We start from the raw sequence: 17,434 nt of genomic DNA, 5'->3' as shown, positions 1-17,434 counted from the left end.
CATTTTTGCAGAATGTCTTCTAACGTTACATTCGGTTGCTCCTTTTGCAGTAAGGACCGACCTGTTTCTCCTGTAAGCGAATCGACGATGTCGCAGCCGCAGGCTGTTTCGCGCAGTCCTGGAACACCGACCCACGTAGAATTTGCCCAAAGCCCTAAGGTAAACATCGCAATATTACGTTACGTCCATATTATCTCGTCGTTGTTTCAATCTCATCACGATGACAGAATAACGGAGCTATTTAAAGTCAACTTCAATCATATTAAAATTTCATCTAAACCTTTAAAATAATATGATTCCTTAATATGAATTTAAAATAATTTTTAAATTCATATTTTTAATACACGAATTTGAAATAATATGACTTTTAAGATTGAAATTTTCTGTTGAGAAATAATTTGAAAATGGATATAACAATTGAAATAGAATATTCGAAATTAAATATGTTGGAAGCTTCATTTTAGGTATAATATTTTAGTATGCAGATAGGAGATAATATATTCTTGTTATAACTTGTTTTTTTATTTTGCAGAGTGCTACGTCATACACGTCGATCAACAGTGGAGGTCAATCTTCGCCGCAAGTTCAATATTATAGTTCGAGACGCTCCAGCGTTCACTCGAACACCGAGCCCCAGGAGGTAGCCGACGCTAATGTGAAATTTGTACGCGATACTAGTAGAATCTGGTATAAACCCAATATATCGCGGGAGCAAGGTAATTTTTATATAAATCTGAGATTATTTTTATCTTCTTTTTTGGTTATTTTGTATTTATTATTGTAATAGATGAAAAAGAAATATTATTTTAAATGTATTTAAAATTACAATCGCGCGCGAATGTAACATACAGGTAATAATAATTTGAACTTCATTTACTTTACAATAATTTAAACTTCTTTACTATTTTATTTACATCATTAAAATATCTGCTCTCCTGTGCAAAATAAAAAATTACAATTAAATAGTGTGAGAAATGAGCATCATGAAATTTTTTTCTAGCAATCTCTATGCTGAAGGATGCAACACCCGGCACATTCGTAGTGCGAGACAGCAACTCCTTCCCAGGTGCCTTCGGTCTGGCATTGAAAGTAGCTACGCCACCTCCTGGTGCGCCCAGTAGTCCACGAGATCCTTCGAGCGAGCTCGTTAGGCACTTCTTGATCGAACCAACATCGCGCGGTGTCAGACTAAAAGGATGTGCAAACGAACCTGTCTTCAGCTCACTCTCGGCCCTAGTTTACCAGCACAGCTTGATGGCCATGGCATTACCTTGCCAACTGCTGCTACCCGAACCGGAGGCAGCTGCCAGAGTTTTAGACTCACCTGGTACCAATAGCACTCAGCAGCTTCTCGCTCAAGGAGCAGGTAATTAATTTTACTGTTAAATTAAGATTTAAAATTCTTAGATATTTTATGTGCTGTTGTATAATATTTATAGTAGATTAGATTAATTGTGCAAGAAAAAGAAAATTTGATTATTATTATTAAATTTATATAATATTTTAAGTTTTTAGTAATTTATTACGAGTTTTTTTAATTTATTAAAAAGAGAAGAAATTATTTCTTAAATATGTAAAATTTGTTTTTTACAGCTTGTAATGTTTTGTATCTCTTTACAATTGACACGGAGTCTTTAACCGGGCCACAAGCCATCAAGAAAGCTATCACCAATCTATTCGAGCAAAAGCCTTTACCGGTTGCCACAATTGTTCACTTCAAAGTTTCCACGCAGGGCATTACTTTGACTGATAATGCAAGAAAGTTATTTTTCCGTCGACATTATCCTACAAATAATATAAGTTACTGCGGATTGGACTCTGAAGAACGCACATGGGACTTCACCGGCGAAGATACCGGAAGACCTCTTAGCGCTCAGTATGTTTTCAAAGTTTTTGTTTGATTAAGAAATAAGATTATATTACAAGAAATATATATATAAAATCATCTAAATTTTTGATTTCTTATGAATTATAACGATTGAGAAATATTTTCTGACTTACATTTACTTAATGATTTTATTTGTATATAAATTTGATATATTTATGTGTAAAAGAAAAGATTATAATTCTAAACCTTATATACAAAAATTGCGAATTATTTAAGCATTTAATCATTAAGTTGAAATTTAATAATTTTAATATTTGTCTTAAATTTAAATAATTTACTTATTATTTTTCTTTCTAGTCGCTGCTTTGGCTTCGTGGCAAGGAAACCCGCTCACAAATCGGACAATCAGTGTCACGTGTTCGCCGAATTAGAACCAGAGCAACCCGCCACGGCTATCGTAAATTTCGTGAACAAAGTTATGATGGGAAACTCTATCGCCAAAGCCAACATCGTTTAAGAATTACTACTTGCTCGCCACAATCGCCAACACTAACGGGCACAAACATCATCGTGAATTTGTTAACGATTTCGTCTTTAAAGTCGATACCGACACATATCTTTAGCGCAAAAAAAAAATGCAAAATTCAATTTAGGGCAAAACGACTGAGAAGTTGGGGATAACGGGACGAATGATCGATATAATCGATTCATGAAATCGTTATTCTGCTGACACGCGGAGGACATACGTGGATCCTTTTAATAGATCTGCTGGAAATGGCTGCACGAATTAATCATTATCATTAACCGACTACTCGTAATAAGTCTTCGTGCATTTCGTAGCGTTGAATCAGTAGAACATTCATGTTGCAAACAGTAGGGATGATATAATTATCGATAACGCTGGGAAGAGGTCGAGGATCGCTCTCTTTGGAAGAGAATTCGAGGAGAACGAGAAGCGATACGTGAATCGATTCCATCCTCGCGTCAATATGCAGTCAAGATAAGAAAGTTGTTGTTATGATTATCGTTACTGTTGTGATTTAACGTAGCGAATAGTGAAGCTATAATGTGTATGGTTTAAGAAGGGTAAGGTGGTCAAATGACTGCGTTGGAAAAATTTGGTATATGTAATAAAATTATTTTATTTTACTTTAAAAATTATTATAAAATTATGAGTATTTTGCGTATTATTCATAATAAGATTAATTTAGCATATATACTATTTAGCAATTATTCAAATAATTCAAATTTTAAGATATATTTCGATAAAATATATTTAAATGATGTTTTCGCTCTCTTCTCTTTTTTCACATATATTTTAATATTTTTTTCGGAAGTTTCTGTGCGAAATTTTAAAGTTTATAATTTCGCCACCTTTCCCCGCTTATGATATGATAAATCAACCGCACGTGAACTTACCGATAGCTCGTAGTCATAGTTGAAGAGAATCAACCGTGCTCTTCGTGCGATCTACGAAGAGCATCGAGTATTCGAAACGAGCGTATCTCGCGCAACACTGAGTGCGCTTTCGATTTCGGAAAACATCTATGCGCATAACATACAAATACATTTACACGTTGTTACACATACTACATACATGTAACTATCATACGAATAATAAAGAAACTTATGTGTTCGCGCTTTAGTAATCAGAACGGTCCAAGTTGTATTAAATATACGATTTAGGTTGCGTTCCGATATTCACCGCTGACCAATACTGAAAATCTATACTACACGTTACGTGCACTGGCAATGAATATCGGAATGCGATTATTATCTTCGAAAAGTATTTTTTACTTTCATTTTTTTTATTAAAAAAATGTTTTATTATAGAATTAAGTATAGCAATTTATAAAAATACATAATCATAAAATAATCAGAATCTATCATTGCATTTTATTTAAGAATTCTAATTTTTTCGAACTATCTACGATAAAATTTATATAACGAGTAGATCGTTAATAATGCGCGAGCATCGTAAATTCATATATTATCATGTTATACTTGAGACTCTCGAGTAATATTTGACAGAGAATGTTACATCGTTTGCAGAGTATATTATACATTCAATACACATACACGCACGTATAAAATCCCCGTGTCATGCTCCCTCGATGTATGAAAGAATGATGTTATAAATAACTGTAAATACGTCACGAGACAAAATCGCCTTAAAAGATGGCCTGAAAGAGACACCTTGAAAAAAAACCGTCGCGAAATGGATGACAGTTCGCGACTCATGGGAGAAGCAATGCTATGTTTAGGATCAGCTCGAAAATCACGCAGGTTGGGATGAATAATGCTATTTGAGGAGGAGTATGCACGTGACGAGGCAGTATCGCGCGTATTCTTTCGGTAAATCCATAGATTCTTGCCATTTCGGGCTCGTGTATCGTCGAGAGCTCATTCTCGAAGAGCTTTATGTCTCGACGAACACGACGATGAGCAGTCAATTATTACAATCGAATCGATTATATTGTAATTACGACAATACGACGGCGCGAATGGACCGCCGGTGTCTGCGGTGGCCGGCCTTCCTTTCGATGTCGTCGACTTCTTAGTCTATTTTCTCTTCTACTTTTGTCTTCCGAACGAAGGTCGGTCAAAGCTTCGGCGTTTTCTCCGTTCTCCGTGAACTCCTCGACGATCGCGAGAGGGAGGACCCGTAGTTACGCAATGTGCTAGTCAAAATTCGTACTGTATATTCGATGATCAAGAAATAGGTTAAACGGTGATCTTGGGAGCCCTTTCCGGGTATGCTTGGCCCTTCAATGGCGGCGAGCGCGAGGTACATCACTTCGTGCTAAGATTAGATGTAAAATGATTGTAATGTGCTTTGTCTTGTAAATGATGGGCTCGAAATGACATCTCGAAACGATAGAAACGATTGGATGCCGTTGAAAGGATTAAGGGCCCGTTTGAGAGAACCGACCGTGTCTTCTTTTGCGTTCTTTCTTCTCTTCATCGTCCGTCTGCCCTTTCTTCTCCGTTTAGATTTCCTTTCGTACGCGTCCGAATCCGACTAACAGCGTAACATTAATTTAACATTCAGTCATTATAATAATTATTATTAATATTATTATATACTTGTTTACTCTATTATATTCTGTGTACGTTTGCGCAATAATTGTACCGTTGCGTGCCGCATGGGTACGCGCGTATAGTTGTAATAACAATAAATCATATTCACAGCGTGTTTTGATTTTAATATTTACCCTGCTATTTTATTATATAATTTACGGTCCATAATGCCGTTGCACAAATTTTAACATATACATCATTATCTTTTATTATTGCAAGTAATTGTTATAGATAAAGATATAAGCAAAATGTTTTTTGACAATACAAAAACAATTGTATTAAATGGTAATATGAACAGTATAATTAAATGGCATTTATAGTAATGCATGGTATTTATAGTAAAAAATGTGTGGCTCAGTTCGTATCATAGGTATAGTTTGTTACAGTCAGATGTAACTAGATGTAATATATACGTGGGACCGCAAAATATTAAGTCGCTTCTATAAATATTGTATTATTTACTGTTTATATCAATTTCGGATTTAAAAAGGAGATATCATTTTACTTAGCAAAGATTTAATCTTGGTTTTTATTACACAGATACTAAATTATTATACTATGTTATTACTAAAATTATGAGAGAAAGAATTTTACTAATCTTATCATGTTGTATAAATTGTATTTTCTTCTAGTAATTTTATCTCGTAAATTATTATAAAAAGTCATTCATAATTATTATATATTCGTATATTCCCCATCAATTATTGACGTGTAAAACAGAAAAATTTAATGTAAGGAGAAATTAAGATTTTAATAATAATAAATAATGTATTTAATATTTCCATCTACACGTGTTTACAATTAGATTTTTAAATAAGTTGTTTTAACTGCAGTAATTATGTAAAACCATTATTAGAAAAGTGGATTTAACACATATAGTTACGGTTGTTTGAACACTGATCATGAAAACGTGTTTTGCTAACGGCAAACTTACTGACCTACTACGTATCTCGTCGTATATGTCAAACAAATTCACCAGAATATACTTGGAAATTTTGTCTTGTACTATTCTATTATTTTGTTATTTGTTAACACAGAGATCATTTTCTCTTCTTTGCATTAGGCACAAAAAATCGAAATTAAATAATAACATAAATTATGATAATAAAATAATAAACAAATTTTCAGGAAATAAGAAAAACAGAGACATTAAATTTGAATAGATTATAATTGTATAAATAGTCTATAATTGTATATACAATATATACTATAAGGTACATTATATACAAATCACTATTATTTTATCAAATATTTATAAAATTTGAATTTTTTTCGTTTTGAAAAACTATTAATTAGCATCAAAGATAATGATACAATGTGCTAAGTATAATGTCATTACCGTTTAGATTTTACTACTGTTGCAAACTGTTATCATTGATTTAAATCACCGTAAGCCGACGTCGATAAATGTATTTGACCTCTCCTCTAACGTTTCAAATATTCCATCTATTAACCCCGAAGCCTCTGATCCGCTGCATTACTGAAGAATGAACGTCATCTAGTGTAGAAATGAAATCCCGTAATCCAAGCCCGTAAGGCAGAACAGTGAAACCGTCGTGTTTCATGTGGCCGTATGAACCAGCAACTGGTTCCGGCTGCGGGTTTGCCAGTCAACAAGGAACTTTCAAGACGATCGAGCATTCTTGGCGCGATCGAAGCACGCTATGAGTGCCGGCGTCGAGTCGATCTTGTGCGTGATCCTCGGAGTTTCGGGGATTCTCATGCCGCATCCGGCAAACAGTATTTCGTATCGTGGTAATTACACGGTGAAACATCTGCAATATGATCACTTAGAGCAGAGGATAATCAAGAAGGAAAAAACACTGGATAAGGAAAGTGGGTTGGTGTCATTGATAGATAATTCGAAGCTTGTTGGACAGTTTAATGAATACGTGAATTGATTTTAATATCTTATCGTAATATAACGATCTTCAAAGATTAATAGGATTTTGTTTCTAGTCAGGGATTACTGATACTATGTCGTTTCAAAGTGTTTTTTAATATATTTTTCGGAGATAAATGTAAATATTAAAGAAGCTTAACTTAATAATTTTTTTAAAAGTTCCTTCTCTTTCTTTCTTCTTTTCTCTCTCTGTATCTATCTGTTTTTCTCTAAAATACTTAAATCATTTAGAGAAAGAAAAAGAAGAAAAGAATTTAAGTTTATATTAATATTCCATTCTGCAAAAAAATATAGCAAATATTACAAATTAAAATTTAGTTATATAAGAAAATGTAATTACTGTCATTTCTCACATTTAATTCGATTACAACTTCTATTCAGTGATTTTTACATATTACTTTTGCTAAATAACGTTCAATCATGTTAATTAAGATGCGCCTTTGCATTCGCTATATGTCTGTTAACCGTTCTAGTTCTTTTTTCTAAGAGAGTTTTTCTAAGAGAGAGAGAGAGAGAGAGAGAGAGAAAGTAGATTATATATAAAAATACATTAATTATGAAAGAATGTTATATTGTTTTGCTGAAGTAGTTAATAAAGAAAATATTTCAATCAATGAGTTTTACGCGAACACGAGAAGGGTACACTTAGCATTTCAAAAACACAAATGTCAAGACTGGTAGACATTTTTATAAATCCTCATATAATCAGAATATGTTTGTAATATTTGAAATTTAAAATGGAATTTATAATAAGCAAAGTAATTATTTCTTTAATGTTATGAAAGTTTTGAAATATGTTATGAAACTTTTTTAAACTTTACATTTAAAAAGATTTACAAAGATATTAGGTGTTTTTTCGTAATCTAATAAAGAATGTCACTAAATTTTAATATAATTAATTAATATAAAAAAAGGTTAAATTTAATATAATTAATATAAAAAAAGTTAAAAATTATTTTACAACATAAAAAATGCAAATAATAATTGACATATAGTTTGCAGGATGTCCGCAACAATCAAGAAATGCATCCGTATTTGAATTCCAAAGACGGAGAAGAAGAAAGACTCTTATTCGCTGAAGCAAGTAATCATCTTCAGAACACACCCAGAGAGTTTTCCTGGGACGATGATGATTACAGAGGTTTTTCTCTATTTGGCCTCGTTGAATCCATGCTGTCCGTCGTAGCAAGCGGACTTAGCACAGTCGTGAGCAGTATTGTTGGTACTGAGAAAAAGGATTCACGGTCAGGTACCAGAAGAATAAATTATAAAAATTATCATTTAATCAGGGCATTTCCTAACACGGAATATCAAGCCACAGATTTGCGTGATTTAAGAGACGCTGAGCCTGAAGATATTAAATTTTGGTCCTTTCCAAATCCTAATAGGTTTGTATTCGCATTTTTATTATAATAATTAATTACAACATATTTCTATATCCACACTTCCTTTTATAGAACTTCCGACATGATTGTGGCACCAGATCTCGTAAATGACGTTAAGGATTATTTGAGGGATAAGAAGATTAATTTTAAAGTATTAATATCAGATATTCAGGTAAAAATAATACAGAACTTTCACACAAAAAGTACATAAAAGTATATGAAAAATTAACCTTTTTGCTCTTAAAAATATTGTACATATACGAGGTGTTTCCAAACGTTTTGTGGCCAAACTTTGAAATTTTATAGGAAATTTAATCTATACAAAAAGCTCATGTATACAGAAAAGTTTTTGTTTAAAATTAAATTTCCTATAAAATCTCAAAGTCTGGCCAAAATGTTCGAGGACACCTGTATAGAAAATTTCAATATTATTAATGATTGAAAACACTCAATGACATCTTAATTATACTTTACTAATTTGTACAAAATTGGTCTCTCATTATTTATAATTCTTACGATAGGAAGAAAATTCCAGTAACAGCTGATGTCCATATCTAATGCTGACACGCTTTACTTACAATCTTTTCAATGATTTCTTACACTCAAATGCAAAAAGCATGAAAGTAACGAATAAATTATCACTTATTATATTAAAATGTTGGATCAAAGGTTTTCGTTATTGCATGTGTTAATCGTTATTTAAACGTTGACTGATGGTCAGTGTATGAGAAAAGAGAAATCTTGCTGTAGACATGATTAATAGACTTAATTAAAATGCAAGTTTAAATTAAGTATAGTCAGTAAAAATCAAGGAAATACGCTTTCTTTAATTAACAGAAGACGATCTCTTATCAAAATCCGAAGATGTCTAAAGAACAACGTGAAGACTTGGTCACCATCCAAGGCCACACAATGACTTGGAAACGTTATCACCGATATGGAGGTAAAATCATGTTGTAAGATATTTTTACGTCGTACTAAACTAATATATATATATATGTGTTTAATATTAATTTGAAATGTATAGTTTAATATTTAGTATTATATTATAATACTAATATTTTTAATTCTAATTTGATGTATATAAATAATTTTTTTTAATAAACATCAACTAATTTCTATTTTACATATGTACGTACATAAATGGATAAATAAACTTAATTAAATAACATATCTAATAAATTGGCTTTCTTTTTAACAGATATCGTACGTTATTTAGAACATCTAGCCTTCAGATATCCTGCAATAGTAGAATTAATAACTATCGGACATAGTTACGAGGGCCAACCGATAAAGATGGCGAAGGTTTCGACTGGATTAAACAAAGAAGGCGAAAAAAAACCTGCTATTTGGATTGATGCCGGTAAGTTCCTTTTATACAGACAGTCATTCTTTTAATACAAATAAGAAAGAGAATATTAATTAAAAGAATAATTGTGAATAAATAATAAATAATAAATTATACGTATTAATACTGTAATAAAAATAGTTTTAAAAACTTTTCCCTCTTAATTATTGTTTTTAAAACATCGTAAAAGCTTTTTTTTATAAACAACTTGTGGCTATAAAAATTATTGTCAACCGTTCTTTATTGAGTTCGAACCCGTATATTTCCCACGTTTTACACACGTCTCGTCCCGTTAGATTATCTTTTCGGTAAACCATCATCGTCTTCGCAGGCATGCATGGACGAGAATGGATTGGTACCGCAGTAGCGACCTACATATTGAGTCAGTTAGTAGAGAAGAACTCGAGCTACACAAAATTGTTGAATAACTCGGATTGGATGATTCTGCCGGTTGTTAATCCCGATGGTTACGAATATAGCCATGTCAGCGATCGCTTTTGGCGGAAAACCAGAAGCAATCATGTGGAAAGTCAAAACGATAGTAGGTGAGGAGAGGAAAAAAAATATTTGCTTTGACACCGCATTTGTGTGCAGAGTCTTAAATTAATCGATTAATATCAGTAATATTTGTTTGATTTTATTACGTTGTCCGACATTGATTTTGTCTTTGATTTGCGATGTATCATTTCTGAAGTATATTTTTATGCGAAGTGTAACAAAGATCGTCTCCAGGTTATGCACTCTGGAAACACTTATTGTAGCTGAATGATCTTCTAACAACTGTTATGCTAACCATCGGAATGTCAAGTCTAATAAATACACTTCAAAATGACACTTACCAGTTATACATGATCAAGAAACACTGTAGTGTGTCTCGTACCAAATGAACATGTAGTGCGCAACAACGCGAAGCAGCGTATGTCTAACTTCAAACCTACGTAACCTGATCATAAAAAAACGTACAAAAACAAAAAAAACTCATTTTAAAGGTAAAAGATAGCACTTTAAGATAGTGTAAATAAAATTGAAAAAATAAAATTTCTTTAACTGCAATACTATTCTAAATATGGCCAAAATCGTCATTTTTCGTCTAAATTATCTCAATTTTCTCGGAAATGTGACGTGATAGAATTTTTCTGATCACGGATTCAAATCTAACGGCCAAAAATCTTCGAAAAATGATACTCCACATGCCAAAGACAAAAAAAAATAATATTCTGTTGGATAGTGTTATATGTATATAAAAGCGATATGTTATATATATTCAGGGAAATTGAAGATTAAATTGCCAAAAAAAATGAGAGTTTAAATTTTAGGATAAGAACAAAGTTGTCTGAATTGAAAGACATTGTTTTATAAAGTTTATTATATAGTCGTATCGTATATCTAATCAATTATGCAACGAAGAAATTTTCTTTACATATATCTAATATTGGATAATAATAGAAGACAATAATTAATTACTCTCATTTTAAGTATTTACACTGTTGTTTTAGTACTTTTAGTACTCCAAATAAATAAGTAATGAATTACTGTGTTTCAGTAATAAATTAGCTAGTATTAACCCAGTAAGCAAGAAACACTTTGGAACGTTTTAGCAACATTACAGCAATGCTGTAACGTTTTAACGTTACTGCAATAGTACTAATATGTTTCAAAATGTTTTTTTGCTTTTTGGAAGATTAGATTGCTAATCTCTGTAAGAGTTAAGAGTTTCGCGTGGGTTTAACAAAAATAGTGCGTGATTTTCTTTTCTAGATATACACCATCCAATTTATTACAATTCGTAACGCACTATACTAGATGGTTCTGGACTACATGCGAAGGAGTCGATCCGAATCGAAATTTTGCATACCACTGGGGCGAAGATAAAGAAGGAGGTGCCAGTTCAGATCCTTGTCACGAAACATATTCCGGGCCTTTCGCCTTTTCCGAACCTGAAACGAAGGCTATGGCAGATTATATTTTGGCAAACAAACAACATATTCGGTAATTGTCAAATCAACATTTAATTAATTTAAATTTATCATTCAAATACATTTTAAATATTTAATGTAAACATTTTAATTGTATAATAATACCAAATGCTAAATTTACGTTTTCAGAATGTACTTGACTTTGCATTCTTATTCTCAAATGTGGCTCGTACCATGGGGTTACACACGTTCGAAACCGTCGGATTATTCCGATTTAATGAACATAGCGAGAAAGGCAATTAACGCTATTTCGAAAGTTCACGGCACTAATTATCAACTTGGACCAGCAACAGAACTAATGTATCTGACTTCTGGTATATACTTTATTATTATTTTAATTTTAGTATACTCTTTAAATTGATTTATATGAAAGATTATGTTGGTTTAATGAACGGCTGTTATGAAAATCAGATATTAAGATAAGATAATAGTTTGTATTTCACAATATTTCGTCATGGAGAGAATGAGTTTCTTTTCTGTCTGCAGGAGCGTCCGACGATTGGGCTAAAGGTATGGCCTCGATAAAATACGCATACACGGTGGAATTACGCGATCGCGGAACTTATGGATTCCTATTACCGGCTACTCAAATAGTTCCGACTGCACGCGAAATTTGGGCAGGAATCCGAGCGATCGCTCGTTTAGTTACTTGCAACTCGTGAAATCTATGTTTTTTACGCTTCTGATGCGTACTTAGTGTTCGAACGTTCACTTTTTAATCCAGATAACGGAAACTGGATCAACAACCTTTATAAATTACAAGTTGTGGGTTTTTATCCATTTCTTATTTCTACACAATTGATATGAATGGACAGGGTACATACGGCATTTGTATAGAGAAATCAGCACTCGTATTGTTATTAAAATAAATTAATTGAGCTATAAGAGATGACAATGAAAGATAAACATACATTTCATTAAAAATTAAAAGAATATAGCTTATTTGTTATATTATCAATTTTTGAGTTACAAAAATTACAGGAGTGCTGTAACAGATTTTGAATTTCTTATACGAAATTACTTTCTGAATTTATTTTTAGAAAATTTAATTATAGAGTTTAATTAAAATAAAAAATTATATTTTAAGAAATGTTCTGATTAAATTGTAAAAATTCGTAACTGCCTTAAATATGTTTATTTTTGTATATTTCTGTTTGTAGATTATGTGAAGTATATTTGTATACACAACAGAATTATATTTATAGTTTAGTGAAGAAAATGTGTATAATATGAATGTATCTATTATTTATTTTATTATATATTAGTATCAATTACTTTTGTACAAATAATAGTGCACTAAGAATCGTCCTATTTTATTTATTAAAACTACATATCAGGTTATTAGTTCGATTTTTAATTTTAATTTGAATGTATTATAAAACACGTAATACAACAAATAAAAGTGTTCTTATACTATTATATAAAGATAGAGATGAATTTCTAGCATAAAATAATTACATGATAAAATCGACTAGCGTTAATATACTTAAAGATTAATTATTAAGAAGATATCTTTTTTAAGAAACAAATTGATGATTAAAAAACAGTCAATGCTTGCTTATCTATGTGTTCAAGAAGAAGTTGCGTTATCAAGATAAATCCAAAATACACGCATACCTTATCACGAGATATTTTCCGCTATTTCGTACTACATAAATCGTAAGGTCTTATTCAGTGCTTCTGTTCAACTAACTGCTAACATACTGACAATGTTGATTCAGTGTCTTTTAGCCACTGTTCTGGTATTTCAGGGTAAGAATACTTATTTTTTGCACATCTTTATATGTGTATATATATATGTATATGTATATATAACATATATATTGTTATGCCCGAATTGTGTCGTCGCCCGCTATACGCAAGAGTTCGCCGTCCTTGAAGGAAGAAGAGCGCGTTGCCCGGCGACTAGTTTTGGTTGTTTCAGCAGACTTGGAGAGAAGCTGGAGAGAGATCTTCCACGGAGATATATTTACGATTTATTTGGCTTTGTGTTTCGTTTGTGACCTGCTCTGTGCTTTGCGTTAATAAACATCTAATTGTTTTCTATTTTCGAGTATTTATTTCGGCGGTTCGGGAGAGCGTGTTCGCGACGTGAGCGAATTCCGCGAGGCGGTCGCGCGGACGCACGAAACGAACGGACGGACATAACATTCATATATATAACATTATTATATATCTAAATATAAATACACTGTGTCTGAGAATTATTGATTTAATAAATAAAACATTTGATGAAAAATTTCCCTTAATTATATACAAAATTAAGTAAATATCTAGAATATTATGTGCTTTTAAATGAAAGATTTATTTATGAAAAAGTTTTATCTAAGCAATAAAAACGACGCCAAATATATTATAAACACTATATAAAATGAAACGTTCAAACTTTGCAAAAATATAATTATATGTCTAGAAGAATTATATGTTTAAAGTTTTCTTAAACATTTTTATAGCATGTCTGGCCGTCCCTTTTGGCCTGAAACCCAGAATCACAGATGGTGAGAATGCCACACCAGAAGAATTCCCTTATCAGGTCTCTCTTCAATGGGGTTTGCCACCCTTATTCCGTTTTAGACACATCTGTGGTGGTTCGATTGTACACGAGAGTTTTATTTTAACTGCGGGACATTGCATCATGGAATATGGCAAACTTAAAGTCATCGTTGGCAAGCATTATCTTTATGAAGATGAGGAAACTCAGCAAGAAGTTGATGTTGCTAAGATTTATGTGCACAAAAATTATTCAGGGTATGTCTATTATTTTTATTTACAGTTAAAAATGAATATTTCAGAAATTGGAATTCTACATTAGGAAAAATGTTCTAGTTATACCAACAAGAAGTACGAATAAAATTCTGATCATATAAATCGGAATTCATAATTGAATTTTTAATTATCTCGATTAGAATGATTGACAAATTTAAATACATAGAGTGAATCAATTAAAATGTTAGAAATTTATATCTTGGAAACAAAGCATTTTAGAGAGAAATAATATAGATACAAAAATTCTTCTGACTTCGAGAAGAACATAAGATGTCATTGGTTTAACTGTGGATAATCGTATGAAGATCACATAAAGGTCTTTAAAATGCTTCCCGAAAAATAAACTTGTAACGCTTTAACCGACTTATTCTATATAAATATCTGATGTGTACCTTTCTGGTTGAATTTACCAGAATTCCAATTAATGCAGTAAGAATTCCATAAAACTGGAGAAAATGTTACACCTTATTGATCAGTTTAATTTTACTTATAATTATAGTTCACAGAGTCTTGACGCGCACACTTTGAATTATGCAGACTCTTCTGGTTTCTGAGATATATCGCTTCAAAGTTTTTTACTAAACGTACTAATAATCTGTAATAGTTTGTTACAAAATCATTTAATATATAATAATTAAAATTTAATCGTAAATATATCATAATAAAAAGTATTTCTTATATATATTATTTAAAATATAATTATTGATAATTTTTTTCTCAAATACTATCAATTTTACAAAAAAACTGCAAGAGACAAAAATTGTTTATTTTCTTCTCATAAAGTTCTGAGAATTTTTTCAGAATTTTTTAATACCGGATTTTCATGATGGTAAAAATAAGAAAATGCAGTACTAAAAAGTTGATAAAAAATTCTGAAAAATTGTTTAGAGTTCTATGAGAAGAAAATAAACAATTTTTGTTTCTTGCAGTTTTTTTGTAAAATTGATAGTATTTGAGAAAAAAATTATTGAAGACCAATATTCGGCAATTTTTAGTAGTTAATATCTTGTTAACTATTGCGAAAATTATAAAATAGTAGAGGACTTTTCGACTCAATTTAATCCGCTCTACCTGCTCACGAGCGTTGTCAGGTGAGTTATGGGACACTATATATGTGTATATATGTGTATAAATTAAAATGTTAATGATTAATCAATATTGTAAAACCACAAATGTAGATTTTATTTAAAATATTAGGATTACAAATGTAGATTATATCTAAAATATTAAAAACAGTTTTGAAATGTGGTAGATATAGATTTAATTGTTTCCAAGAGAATTTATAAAAGTATTTATGTACTTAAATATCATACACAATCATTTCACAATTCATAATGTATGTCATGGTTCAATTTATCACTATTCCTTTGATAAATTCTTCGCAATTGATATCTGCGTTTTTTCAACTGATAATGAGTCTGAAACGTGATTACGATATTTTAAACTTTATTATATTGCTTTTTACAGAGGTGTTGCACCATACGACATCGCTCTTTTGAAACTTAAAACTCCTCTCACTTTTAACAAGTGGGTATCCGCTGTCAAATTACCTGAACATGACGAGGTACAAGTTGGAAGTGCTGTGCTGTCTGGATGGGGCTCAGTTTCCAAGACATGGATTCCAAGACATCCTAATGTTCTCCAAAAAGTTACTGTTCCATTATTGGACAGTAAATCTTGTCAAGATGAGTTTTCCAAAAACCGTAGAGCAAAGCAACTTTACGATTCACAAATCTGCACTGCTGCTGTTGATGAAGTATCCGCTTGTTCTGTAAATAAAATTTATACTTTTTATACTTTTTCTTGTTTTTGCAAATAATTACGTAAACGTAGTACTACGATTATAAATGTGTGATTATAAAAAGAATATTCATTCTTGATTTTATATTCTCTAAATTTCTTAGAGTGAAGTCTCAATCCAAAAGAGTTAGTCTTAATTGAATAAGTATGGCAGATTTTCACTTTTTTTTTAGAATTAGACTCATTCCAAAGGAAAGAAATCTCATTTCTTTTTTTGAAGTGAATCTTATTCTAAAAGTGTGAAATCTCACTTCAAAAAAAGAGTGAAAATCAGCCCCTTTTATTCAAGAGTGCAAATTTTTCACTCTTTTTCAGTAGTGGCAGTATTTTAATTTTTTCGAAGAGAGATTTCATTTTAAGAAAGTATTATCTAACGTTCGTCGTATTATCTGTTAATCAGTTATTTTGTTAATCTATTTCAAAACGGCACTAAATTTTAATTTTAATCTGTCTAAAAATATTGTAAAGTTAAGTTATAATGTATAGTGTATAATATGCACATATTATATAGATATAATTATTACTATTGCATGTCTAAATTTGTTATTAGTGTTACAACAAAGAGAATTAGATAATTAAATTCTAAACATTCTTTTCGTACAATATCTTTAATAATTAAATATTTTTCATGTAGGGTGACTCTGGCGGTCCATTGGTTCAATTTGAAAACAACGTTCCCACTCTAGTTGGAATTACTTCATGGGGAATCTACCCGTGCGGTACCAGTCACATGCCTTCGGTCTACACCCACGTAGCTTCTTACATTACTTGGATCAAAACGATAATATGGGGTGTTAGTAATAAATGCGTTGTTTGTAATAATTAACATTCATAATATTATTAATACATAATCACGTTCATTTCAGTCATTTCTTACTAATTAATATACCTACACTTGTCAATATTATATTCGGACATAATTTTATATTTTATTAAAATATTAAAACTGCTAATTTATAAATTAAAGGAAAGATTGCTAATAACTAAAATTAGCCAAATGATACTGAGGACAATAATGTTACATTTTATAATGCTAAAGAAAGCATTATAAATTAAGCAGATTTGCATACTATTTACAATGTAAAGTCCTTATAAGACACCGAACATGTGATAACAGTTTGACAGTTCTCTGTCATAACATTCATAAAATAGAGACAAATACCATATGTATTTTCAGCCACATCATGCGAAAATTTTTTTAAAAAAGAAAATTCTTGTAAATCATTATTTAAAAATTTGAAAAGTAATTGATTTAAGATAATTAAAGAGTGTAGAATTAAAAAATATCAAGCATTTCGTGATCATTTTTGCGGTTTATTGTAAAATTTGTTCCAAAGTTCGAAAGGA

General features: G+C 31.1%; 2 protein-coding genes across 10 annotated transcripts in view; both read left to right on the top strand.

Annotated features, from left to right (window-relative positions):
- The window catches only part of by (focal adhesion protein tensin), a 113,390-nt gene extending 110,570 nt beyond the window's left edge, over positions 1–2,820 (top strand). For all 9 annotated transcript variants that reach the window (XM_018451443.1, XM_018451441.1, XM_018451442.1 and 6 more), the window contains 5 exons: positions 51–159; positions 533–716; positions 1,001–1,366; positions 1,594–1,876; positions 2,186–2,820. In XM_018451443.1, the coding sequence (XP_018306945.1) occupies positions 51–159; positions 533–716; positions 1,001–1,366; positions 1,594–1,876; positions 2,186–2,345 (1,102 nt within the window). In that variant the 3' untranslated portion in view covers positions 2,346–2,820. The remainder of the gene's footprint in view (positions 1–50; positions 160–532; positions 717–1,000; positions 1,367–1,593; positions 1,877–2,185) is intronic.
- A 3,821-nt stretch (positions 2,821–6,641) lies between these two features.
- On the top strand, positions 6,642–16,976 carry LOC108724784 (uncharacterized). Its single transcript, XM_018451397.1, has 12 exons — positions 6,642–6,675; positions 7,815–8,200; positions 8,270–8,369; positions 9,035–9,140; positions 9,399–9,560; positions 9,877–10,090; positions 11,304–11,534; positions 11,651–11,835; positions 12,008–12,031; positions 13,975–14,269; positions 15,755–16,058; positions 16,722–16,976. Exons 2-12 carry the CDS (start codon positions 7,836–7,838, stop codon positions 16,911–16,913), a joined length of 2,178 nt encoding a protein of 725 aa, XP_018306899.1. The 5' UTR covers positions 6,642–6,675; positions 7,815–7,835; the 3' UTR covers positions 16,914–16,976.
- Positions 16,977–17,434: the final 458 nt, after the last annotated feature.

Source organism: Mycetomoellerius zeteki, unplaced genomic scaffold (assembly GCF_001594055.1).
Source record: "Mycetomoellerius zeteki isolate Tzet28-1 unplaced genomic scaffold, Tzet1.0 scaffold310, whole genome shotgun sequence".
Taxonomy (NCBI): Eukaryota; Metazoa; Arthropoda; class Insecta; order Hymenoptera; family Formicidae; genus Mycetomoellerius; species Mycetomoellerius zeteki.
Note: the sequence above shows the minus strand (reverse complement) of the source record. Positions and strands in the feature narration are given on the sequence as shown.

Coding starts and splice junctions, on each gene's coding strand:
- LOC108724784 (XM_018451397.1), top strand. CDS start 7,836: ATGCATCCGTATTTGAATTCCAAAGACGGAGAAGAAGAAAGACTCTTA. Junction 8,201..8,269: donor TCCTTTCCAAATCCTAATAG/GTTTGTATTCGC, acceptor TTCCTTTTATAG/AACTTCCGACATGATTGTGG. Junction 10,091..11,303: donor GAAAGTCAAAACGATAGTAG/GTGAGGAGAGGA, acceptor TTTCTTTTCTAG/ATATACACCATCCAATTTAT.